Source organism: Stomoxys calcitrans, chromosome 4, assembly GCF_963082655.1.
Source record: "Stomoxys calcitrans chromosome 4, idStoCalc2.1, whole genome shotgun sequence".
Classification (NCBI taxonomy): domain Eukaryota; kingdom Metazoa; phylum Arthropoda; class Insecta; order Diptera; family Muscidae; genus Stomoxys; species Stomoxys calcitrans.
Genome location: NC_081555.1, coordinates 182825196 through 182837197, shown reverse-complemented (window position 1 = coordinate 182837197; position 12002 = coordinate 182825196). Strand labels below are relative to the sequence as shown.

The 12002-nt window shown below is 36.5% G+C and overlaps 1 protein-coding gene across 12 annotated transcripts in view; it reads left to right on the top strand.

Annotated features, from left to right (window-relative positions):
* LOC106095879 (protein retinal degeneration B) overlaps positions 1-12002 on the top strand; it is a 75889-nt gene that overhangs the window by 53659 nt on the left and 10228 nt on the right. For 10 of the 12 annotated variants that reach the window (XR_001222812.2, XR_009398241.1, XR_001222814.2 and 7 more), the window contains 9 exons: positions 636-665; positions 770-845; positions 907-1200; positions 1265-1921; positions 1990-2157; positions 2223-2360; positions 6989-7137; positions 7195-8013; positions 8076-8248. Coding sequence is in view for 2 of the 12 variants with exons in the window: in XM_013263312.2 (XP_013118766.2) it covers positions 636-665; positions 770-845; positions 907-1200; positions 1265-1921; positions 1990-2157; positions 2223-2360; positions 6989-7137; positions 7195-8013; positions 8076-8248 (2504 nt within the window). In the remaining 10 variants the exon portion in view is untranslated. The remainder of the gene's footprint in view (positions 1-635; positions 666-769; positions 846-906; positions 1201-1264; positions 1922-1989; positions 2158-2222; positions 2361-6988; positions 7138-7194; positions 8014-8075; positions 8249-12002) is intronic. The other 2 variants (XR_001222817.2, XR_001222816.2) reach the window with 2 other exon arrangements.

Sequence of the window (12002 nt, the reverse complement as noted above, 5' to 3'; positions counted from 1 at the left end):
AGTTTTGACAGAAGTTTGGTATGTAGAATAAAATTATGCCCTTCAACTAAATTTTGTTTGTATAAAAAGATTAGCAAATTTTTGCTTGTTTTTAATTTGTTTCGTCTACTTTACATCAATCCAAATTTCATTAGGATACTTGGATATTTGTCTTCTCATTAGTGGGTTAAGGGAATGTTGATGGGCAAAATTTGTATTTGAAAGTCTACAAAACAATGTTTTCTTCTTTTACCCACTATGTAATATAAGCTTCTAATTCTGCCACACACCCCACAAATCTTCGAAATATCAACCTGCAGTTGATCAGCTGGGAAAATTTATGAAATTTCTAATCACATTGGATGTGTATCGTTAAAACGAATGTACAATTCTCTTAACCTCTAAAGCCTAATTGTTTATAAGCGTGAAATGTTAAATACAACGACTAACAAACTCAATGTTCCTGTGGCTGGTCCATATTTACTAATTTTTTTTTTTAATCAACGATGAAAAATTTTTATTTTCTTATCATTAATTCGTAATGCATTCCTATAGCCTTTCCCTGTGTTTTCTCTATTGTAACTATATCTGTACTTCCTTCTAATTTTTCGTTCTTCTTAAAACAAAAATGATTTTTGTTTTACTTCTTTTAAAAGCCGCATGCCAAAAATGCTAAACATAAAAATGTAAGTTTGATTTTATGTCTATTGTTTATTGTTTGGGTTTGGAATTTGTGTTGCTTGAAGCGATCTTTTGGTTGTTCTTATAATAGAACTCACAACACTTTCAGGTGGCAAATTGGCGTATGGAGCGCTTGGAGGTTGATTCCAAATCCAACTCAGATGAAGAGTTCTTCGACTGTGTGGGTGAGTGCCTAAATATCTTAAACAATGACATTCAAAAATTTAAACATTCAACTGTATTTAGATACTAATGAAACGAACTCCCTGGCAAAATGGAGTTCGTTGGAGTTGCTGGGAGAAACCGATGATAGTCCGCCACCACATAGTGGAGTACCTGGTAGAGATAACAAAGATGACAGTATTTTCAATCAAGATTTTCTTATGAGAGTTGCTTCGGAGCGAGGCAACAAGCGACAATTGCGTTCCTCCGCCAGCCTGGAAAGAGGTGGACATGATGTCTCGCCGCCTGGCTCACCGGGAACACCTTCATGTTCAACAACCATATTGATTTTAGTAGTACATGCTGGTAGTGTGCTAGGTGACGATTTTATCTAAATTTTGGTGGTATAACTTTTTATAATCCTTGCCTCTGCCTTCCCCAGATGCTACAAGTGAACTAACTTCGAAAAAATCTGATGTCACCACCTTCCGGGGGGCCTTCGAATCTGTTATGAGACAACACTATCCAAGTCTATTGTCTCATGTGACCATCAAAATGGTACCTTGTCCCTCCATATGCACTGACGCTTTGGGCATACTGTCTAGTCTTAGTCCATACTCATTTGATGCCTCTCCTTCAGCGGATATTCCGAATATAGCCGACGTTCCTATCGGTGCCATACCATTGTTGTCAGTAAGCTCGCCAGAATTTCATGACACTGTCAATAAAACTGTGGCCGCCGCCAATATTGTCTACCATGAATTCCTGAAGTCTGATGAAGGACATGGCTTTTCTGGACAAGTTGTTATGCTGGGCGACTCAATGGGCTCTTTGTTGGCCTATGAAGCCCTGTGTCGAGTCTCTTCTAGTGACGGTGGCAGTCGCTCATCACGTACCACCGATGACGATGAACGTTTCGATGATAGTGATATGGATGCCAAACGCCTATTGGTGGCTCCCTCACCTCGACGCAGACGTTCCTCCTCGACCAGTGACTCAAAACATACGAAATTAGATTTTGAGGTTAGTGACTTTTTCATGTTTGGCTCGCCTTTATCTATTGTTCTGGCTGCCAAAAAACTGCATGATTCTAAAACAGGTAAGTAGTGACACTGTTTAGAACTTCTCAAAATGGTTTGGAAACTCATATTTGCGTCCTCATTTTAGCATTGCAGCGTCCAAATTGTCATCATGTATACAATATGTTTCATCCAACCGATCCAACGGCTTCCCGTCTCGAGCCATTGCTTAGTGCTCGATTTTCTATGTTACCTCCAGTCAATATACCACGATATGCCAAATATCCATTGGGAAATGGACAACCGTTGCATTTATGTGAGCCACATTGAATGGGAAACTTTAAGAACATGATGGACTTTAATGCCTCTCTTTTATTTCAGTGGAGGTTATACAATCGCATCCACATCATTTTAGCGAAGGTCACAACTTGTTGGGAGGACGACGCTTATCGGATGCCTCTATGCAAAGTACAGTGTCGGGTTTGATTGAGAATATCTCCCTAAGTACTATAAACACATGTAAGTAGATATGCTAGAAACCCAATTTTCATTTCATGCAGTTACACCAAAGACATTTCTTCTAAGAATGTGCCTTACATCTCTCACACACCATGACCTAGCCAACGTTGCACAGTGGCGCGCTTAGAGTTTGTTCGTTGCAAAAATCATATTTTTTGAACCGAATAAGATAATTGAATGATTTAAACAGCATATGACAAATAGGTGTTCAGTCTATGAAATTCATGTTTAAAAAGTGTGCATTACCTTGTAGGTGCTTAGTTTTGGCTCATCGAAGTTAAAAATTGTGGAAAAATGGTAACTGAGTAGAGATTTTTTTTTTAATTTTAGATTTTTTTCTCCTTTTTTAAGGCTTTATTGAATTTTTTTAAATAATTTAGGATTTTCGGAAATTTTCAGTTGTGAAGCTTTTTACTTTTAGTAGGAAAGGACAATCTACATCAATTTTTTGTAATATTCGAAGAATTTTGTAACCTTTCCAATGGTGTAACTTGATTGAAATCTTCAAAAAATCTGTTGCGATTCCAATAAAAATCATTAGAGATATTTCAGACATGTAGGCATGTAGATTTTTGGTAGAATTTTATGAGCTCTTTCTTTTGCAAAAAGAATTATGACATTCGACCAATAAATACTTCATTGGCAGCACTTCAACATTTTAAATGCTCAAGGTGACCAACATTAAAGCCCTATGTCAGCCTAGGGCCTCCAAATTTTGCATACTTATTAGAAGCCATCTCTACAATTACTATACCAAGTTTCGTATAAATATCTTTATCTGTTCAAATGTTATGGAATTATTCCAACTATTTTTCGGCTGTGGCACATGTCTTCCACACAATTTCTGAGCCGTGTATTTTTTGCATTTTATGCCTCTAAACGAAGATGGGGCAAGTACGGGCAGTTAAACTTTTTTCAATTATGTTGAGGGACAATAAAAGAGCGAATTTTGAATATACATATGTTGAGGGTATAAAAGATTTTATTTTTTATTTCCCATCAAAGTTGAAAATTAGTGAAAAATTGGTACTTTTTTAGATAGTGATTTATCTAGAGAAGCTCAAAGATTTTTTTTTTTTGGATAATTCTACATTTATTGGATAGATAAAATTAAATATGACAGTTGCTTATTTAGTTTTCGAGATATTACATACAAAATCGGAGCAGATCACGTAATCGTAATCGTGTATTTTTTTGTAAATTGAAAATAGGTCAACATTGAAAGATCATATCTTCTTTAGTAAAAAATCTAACATTTCTATGGGTAGCTTTTTTAAATGATTGGAAAGCCGAACGTAAAATAGTGTTCCAAGAGCCTCGATCTTCTGCGCTCATTCTAAAATCTCTGACACCAAGTTTCGAGGTGTCTCCCACCACTTGATCTTTCCATCGGGCTTTTGGTCTTCCCGGTTTGCGTGTACCACTGTGTTTGCCTTCAAAAGACTTCTTTGCTGGAGCTTCTTCATCTATTCTGACAATACGACCTAGCCAACGCAGCCGTCGTATTTGATGTGTGTACCTTTGCTATCGTCGTCATACAGCTCATAGAGCTCTTGGTTCATGTGTCGCCTATATTCTCCATTAACGCAAACTGGTCCATATATTTTAAGAAGAATCTTTCTCTCAAATACTTCAAGCACTGCCTCATCTGCTTTCACAAGTACCCATGCCTCAGAACCATATAACAACACGGGTAGTATCAGTGTCTTGTATAGTTTAATCTTCGTCTGTTTGCTTAGTCCAAAGTAGCATCTGTTTGTCAGTATTACTCTTCGTTTTATCTCAAAACTTTCTCCATTTTCTTTATCTGCTCGATTGTACAAGGCGTTTTAGGAGTTGAAACAACCATTTCGTCTTATCTCCATTTATTGCCAGACCCATTTTCACTGACTCTATTTCGATTCTTTCAAAGGCAACAGTTACTACTTCCGGTAAGCGACCTATGATGTCGATGTCGCCCGCATATGCGAGTAGATTGTATTCTCTTGTGATTAGTGTGCCATATCTATTCACATCTGCATCTCGTATAATCTTCTCCAGCAGGATATTAAAGAGATCACACGATCTCCTTGTCTGAAACCTCGTTTGGTATTGAATGGTTCGGAGAGATTCTTTCCTATTCTCACTGAGGAACGCGTATCAGCAAGTGTCATCCTGCGGAGTCTTATTAATTTTGCAGGGATACCAAACTCAGACATAGCTTGAAATACCTTTAATAGGTTGTTCAAAATTTCGTAGGTGCACATGAAAATTTTGATTTTTGTCACCTGTTTATTCTGTTCGCGCCACTGTGCGTCGTCCGCTGTTATAATTTAACAACCTAACAATATTACACAAATACGCGGAAACTGTCGTATCCGTGGTCTCCGAGCCGATGAACAGCCATTACAATTTACCGAAGGTACGAATGTCATCCGTGGCGCCAAGTCATCCAAGACGCTAGACGCAACGGAATGTCTACATTGATAATGAACAATCTGAATTTATCTGGAGTCGAGTAGCTTACAATTGTCTTTAACCTGCTAATGAAGCCCGGAAAGGACCCGAGCAAGGGGGAGTCGTACATACCGATCTGCCTTCTCTCACCAGTAACTATTGTAAAACGATTGAGGGACTAACCCTCCCGAGCCTCTTAGGAAAATTTCCATTCGCCGAGCATCAACATGGTTTTCAAAAGACTGCATAGCACAAAAACTGCTTTGCATGCCAACACCGCATACATATTTTGGGCTGTTATTGATTACACCATCCAAATCATTATCTTGTGGATATGAATCCATCGCCCAGAAGCCTTAAGGTGGATCTTTATGGTCTAAAGCTAGAGGTTCAACGTTATATGAGAGAACCTCTAGATCCAGCGGGTCCTGGCAACATTCATACAATACGGTAGCAGATGCGGTAAATAGCTACCGGGTGAATGCGGTCGAATGAGAACAACCGACATCCATTGCATATAAAGAAATTTACCTCCCCCAACAAACCAGAATAGTTTACCAGCAGATGCAGGATGTATGGAGGATGTATGTCCAGATTGTGATCTGGGACCGCACGTCAACTGTTTAATTGCCCAGGCGGATCCACTCGTCTCAGACCCATATCCCGCACGCACCCCACCTTAGTCACAGAGTTCCTGGATCTGGATATTCAACAGAATCACCGTTTGTATGTATTCAGCTCGTAGTTGATGTGAATCCGAATCGTCTCATATACTTTACGAATAAGTTTCTCCTCGAACACTGCAAATAATCCTGTATCCTTCGACCTGATGACCATTTATTATTTTCTCCGAAATCTCTCGTTTGCACTACAAATTGACTAAAGTGATAACCTTTAATCAATGTTCTTCGCTTCAGTAGCAGAAGAACACTCGTAGTCATACGATACGATTCTTGGGCAGATTTCTGTTATTTAAATATATAATTTGCCGCATTTCTCTTAGAGCGAGAGGCAGAAAGAGAACACTATTTCGCCATTGTTCCATCAAGGAGAAGAAACTCTTTCCATATCAATGACGCTACTGAAATACTCATAAATTTCCCCAACATCAAACAAATAGATTTATTCTCTAAGAACTGTGTGCTTTTCAAAGTTGAAAGCGTGTCATTTTCTTTGGTCCAAGCACAGATTGGCTTTCAAAGGACAAAGTGTGGTACATTAAGACTAACGATTTATCCACAGTCAAAATTACGTCGTTTCTTAACAGCTATAATGCAGTATGTCAACTTTTAGTGATTCCTACTCCTAAGAATTTGTTTAAGGTCGTATCAACAGCCTTGTGATAATCGAATAAATCCAATATTGCGTAGTCTTCTGATTAGAGACCTTAGGTTCCGGTTTTAAATACGTAGGTCAAATTCTTTTGATCAGTCCCATAAATTAAGATGACTTGTTTAAACATTTGGGTCGTTTTTTACCAGTCTGGCGGATTTGCCAGATTATGGATAAATAAAACGTTCTTCCCACTTAATGCTTTGTACTTAAAATGTTGGCAGCACTGACACACATCCAAAATAGTGCAATATCAATAAAACAAAAAAAAATAAGTCATTTTAACTTTAAATAAATGTTACTCGCGAGTTCATAAATGTCAATTTATTAAAGTCCTAAGCAATTTTTGAATTCCATAAGGTTTATTCATTAAATAAATATGTTGCGTTCTGCCATTTTGTCATTCAGATTGAATGATGACACCATATGTTTTAATAAACGGCGATAAAAACTAGAAAATCCGCTTATTGGGTAAATAAAACATGGCAATTGAGATGGCTACGCAAGTTGGCACTACCGGGAAATGATGAGTTTTAGTCAATCCCATGGCAGCCGGCTGTACGCACCGGTTTGACTCGATGGAGTTGTTCCTCGGTAAGGGCTGGCTCCTCAGTTTACAACACACTGCTACAACAACATCAACATTGGGTCATATTAAGGCCCATTAGAAACATAACACTAATATCTCATACATCAACTCATCCAAACGCATAACATGTTGCACGTTTTATTTATATATTGTCTAAAGTCTAACCTAAAAGTAGGCAGAATAGTTAAAACTCCAGTACCTTAAACCTTAAAACCTATACAAATTTTTGCTATTTTCTATAATTTTACTAATAAATCCCTTTATCTTGCAGTACAAAGCAAATGGTGGGGTACTAAACGCCTAGACTACGCTCTCTACTGCCCTGAAGGCTTGAGTAATTTTCCTGCCAATGCTTTGCCCCATCTATTTCATGCCAGTTACTGGGAGAGTGCTGATGTTATAGCATTCATACTAAGACAGGTTTGTTAGAATTCCTTGAACTCGAAACTAAAATGCATTTGCAAACTAAATTTTTAGATTGGCAAGTTCGAGGGAATTCCATATGTCACCTCGCCCGATAACAAGGAGACAATACAATTCAATCCGGGACAACCACGCGAAAAATGGATAAGAAAGAGAACTTCGGTGAAGTTGAAGAATGTTGCCGCCAATCATCGGGCGAATGATGTGATAGTGTTGGAGGGTCGAGAACAACGAATCAATGCCCGTTTCATGTATGGACCTTTAGATATGATAACATTGCATGGCGAAAAGGTTGACATTCACATTATGAAGGATCCACCTGCTGGCGAGTGGAACTACCTCAGTACAGAAGTCACTGACAAGACGGGACGCATTTCCTACACTGTTCCAGATGAAGTTACTCTGGGCTATGGCATTTACCCGATCAAAATGGTGGTACGCGGCGACCACACTTCAGTCGATTGCTATTTGGCGGTGGTGCCACCGCTAACCGAATGCGTAGTCTTTAGCATAGATGGCTCATTCACAGCTTCTATGTCGGTTACGGGGCGAGATCCCAAGGTAAGGGCAGGAGCCGTAGATGTTTGCCGCCACTGGCAGGAGCTGGGCTATTTGCTGATTTACATGACTGGTCGGCCGGATATGCAGCAGCAGCGTGTTGTCTCCTGGCTGAGCCAACACAATTTCCCCCATGGCTTAATATCCTTTGCCGATGGTTTGACCACCGACCCGCTGGGTCACAAGACAGCCTATTTGAATAATTTGGTACAAAATCATGGAATCTCAATTATGGCAGCTTACGGCAGCAGTAAAGACATCAGTGTTTACTCCAATGTGGGCTTGAGAATGGATCAAATATTCATTGTGGGCAAGGTCAGTTGGGGTACACGGTACACAAATATATGCATTCAATAACCTATAAACATCTACTGCAGGTTAGCAAAAAGCTGCAAACCAATGCCACTGTCCTCAATGATGGTTATGCTGCACATTTGGCCGCTTTACAAGTTGTTGGCGGCTCTCGACCCGCTAAGGGTAACGCCCGCATGGTCATTCCTCGTGGATGTTTCAACTTGCCGGGGCAAACTACAAATCCCAGACGTAGAAGGTAAGTTTCGTGTATCCTCACTGCTGCTTAAGGTAGCGTGTAATCAATTGGTTCCACTGGATGTTGTGTATGTATGTCTAATGTATGTACGTATGTATGTTATCACCCACTATAGACCACCACAAATCCATAGGAACTCCTTAGGATTAGTCTATTATTCCTATAGTTAATAGGATATATCTAAACAGACATTTACGGCACAGTAGGTTAAGTAAGGATTGGTCCATAGCTAACGCCTAATTAGAAAATAGATTTAAAAAAAGCCTTTTGTAATGTAATCTTGCAAGCACTTAAACCCAACCTTTTTAACTTCACAAGTTTACTATATGATTAAAAGCACTTTTGAGGAGGTGTTATATAAAATTAAGGTCAGATCAGCATAACACTCCGAGTTCGAGACATCAATTCTCACAAAAAATTGAGAAAACAAATAAAACCACCGTTCCTACATATATCAAGCTAAGTTTAAAATTGTATTACCTAGGGCTTTACAAGAGTTCTTTGGTTGATGCATGTACATTGTATATGGAAGCTAGAGGTTAATCTGAGCCGATTATTATAAAGTTCATTAGAAATGCCAACAATCACACGAATGTGGTATGTGCCAATTTTTGATTATTATACACATTTTAGCGCTAATAGACAAATCGAACAAATGTATATAAGGGAGCTAGATATATTTCAATCCGAATAGATTTTTACCAAAATCTGTATCCAAAGTATTCGTTATTTTGTTAACAAAATTCAATGAACAAATTTCGTCATTTATAAAAAGACACGAAAAAAGTTTGTTTGTAAAACTTTGACCGATATTCAGAGATCCAAATTAAATTATTTAACATTAATTTTTGCTATAAAAATTTCATATAAAACAAACATAATAAAAAAAGCCAACGATTCATCATGCATTGATATTCGGGTTTTTAAAATACCTACAGCGGTCAAAAAAAGTATTCATCATTCAATGTTTTTTTTTTAATAAGTCTACAAAAGACAATTGGAATAAAAACATATTAAACTAATGATGCAGTAGTGCTTGTGTGATATATATGTACACAATTTCATTGTTTTTAAAGAAAAAAATAGTATTTATTGGAACAAAAAGGGCCATTTTACAGCTGAACACAAAAAATTAAACAAAAAAAGTATTCATCATTGCAAAAAAACAAAAAATAAATAACATAATTTAAAAAAATTAATACTTTGTTATTCGACCACCGCGTCTTATAACTTCTTTTAAACGGTTTGACATCGATTGGACTAATTTAGCGGTTATATTTTGGTCTATATTAGCCCATTCCTCCATTATCACCTGTTGCATTTCACTCTTGCTCGAAAAATTGCGCGTTCTCAATTTGCGTTCGAGATGTTCCCAAAGATGTTCAATTGGGTTCAAGTCGGGACTTTGAGGAGGAGTTTTAATGACTTTGGGGCAGTTATACAGCATCCACATCTTGGTATTTAAAGCAGAATGTTTGGGGTCATTATCTTGATAATATTGAAAGTTATTACCAAGCCCAAGTTTTACAGCACTATCTTTTAAATTCCTCTTTAAAATGTCAATGTAATACTTATGATCCATTACTCCATTAATAATTTCAAGATTTCCCGCTCCTGGAGCCGCCATACACCCCCAAACCATTAAACCACCTCCACCATGTTTTACAGTAGCAACTGTGTTTCGTTCTTCAAGCTCTGTATTTGGTTTTCTGTACACTATGACCTTTCCATCGCACCCAAAAAGATTAAACTTGCTCTCGTCTGCAAAAATGACTGTTTTCCAAAATGATTCGGGCTGTTTTACATACCTTTTTGCGAAGTTTTGCCTTTTCACTCGGTTTATTTTATTTATAAAGGGCTTCTTACGTGCAGTTCTTCCTCTGTAACTATGCCTTTTGAGTGTATTTCGAATTGTTTGTGTAGTAACTTCCTTCCCTAAATATTCCATAGTGTTTTTACGAAGAATGGTCGCATTTGTCTTCGGAGTTTTCTGAACTTGCCGCACTAGCCAACGCACATCTCCAACTGAAAGTGCTTTTGGTCGACCAGATCTTGGTTTATTGTCAACAGTTTTCGTTTCTGTCCACTTTCTGATGATGGATTGTATAGTAGATCGTGGTCTATTTAATATTTCACTGATAGTTTTTTGAGTTAAACCATTACTGTGGTGTTTTATTATCAAAACTTTTACCTCATCAGAAACCTCGTTTTGCTTACGACCCATTTTGACAAAAACTATATTTTCAATGAAATTAAATATTTGCTGTCAAGGGCAAAGCCTCCTTTACTAAATAAAACAGAAAAGGGGGATTCCCAAATAATATTTGAATTTGACTTTGATGATAGCACATCAATGATGAATACTTTTTTTGTTCTGTTTTTGGTGTTATTATATAAAATTGCATTTTTTGCGCTAATTAAATTTATTTTTTGAATTTATTTTAAAACATATTACGAAAAATAAACTATTGCATAAAACTGCATTATTTGTTTACTTTAAATTTTCTTCAATTACCCAAAATAAGTGAATTTATTATCAATTTTGCTAATGATGAATACTTTTTTTGACCGCTGTATGCATTATTTTTCAATGTATATGAAAAAGTAATAATTTAATATTTTGTAGCATATCCCACTTATATCACTTCTAATAAATAATTTGGCATATTTTTATGCATTTTTGTAAGCATTCACTGAAAGGAAAAGCTTCATGACAGAAATGAAATCGTAGGTTGTGTCAATGAAATTTGTCATGGATTTTAAGCCAATGTAGAGCTTCATTGCATACGTGATAAAAGTTTAATTAAAGTGAAATTAATAAAATATGTTAATTATTGCAATGGTATTGATACAATGAAAAACGTTCATTTATGTTATGAACATTTTTCTTTGGAGTAATGAAATCATTTCATTTAAGTAATGAAAAAGTTTCACTCTCAAAAGCCACCACCTTTGATGGTTGGTGGGTTTTTTTTGTTCCTTTTATAGATTTGCGCTCTTGATTTTTTCTGTCATTCCCTCTACTTATTATTTCTCTACTCAACGATTTAATTAATTTTGTGGTCAAGAAGATTTGAAGTCATTATCTCATGTTTGGTAGTCTTTCACGCATCCTCTAGCCTACCAACATATCTTACTGAATGATGACATAACTCAATAAGCATAAATAACAATTTCTCAATTAAATTAAATTAAGTAAATGTGTGGAGACTACATTTAAAAAAATAATAATAAGAAATACATTTTTTACGCCGAATTTTGTTAAATAAATTTGAGGAAAACATAAAAAAAAATTGCTGAGCGGTACGATGGCAGATGTGTCAGTGGCATGCAATATATTACTGCACAGCAATAAGTTTCTCAATTGAACTTAAAGAATAGCAGAAACAATTTTGAAAAAAAAAAATTTCAATAAAAAATACGTTTGCGTGGAATTTAAAAAAAAAAAACAAAAAATTGCAGGGCGGGGGATTTGAACTTGGGGTTGCAAACATTTCACTAGAATACCATATAATACTACTGCACAGCAAAAAAATTCTCAATTAAAGTAAATTTAAAAATATTTAGAAACCACATTTTAGAAATGTTTTTTTATAAGAAATACATATTTTTTTCGTTTAAAATGTTTCTAAAATAAGTTTAAAGAAAAAAAATAAAAAATTGGCCGGCGGGGGGATTCGATCCTGTGTTTGCAAATTTTCATTAAGTAAATGCAATGCAAATTCGTTAACTAAATGAAACGTTTCATTAAGTT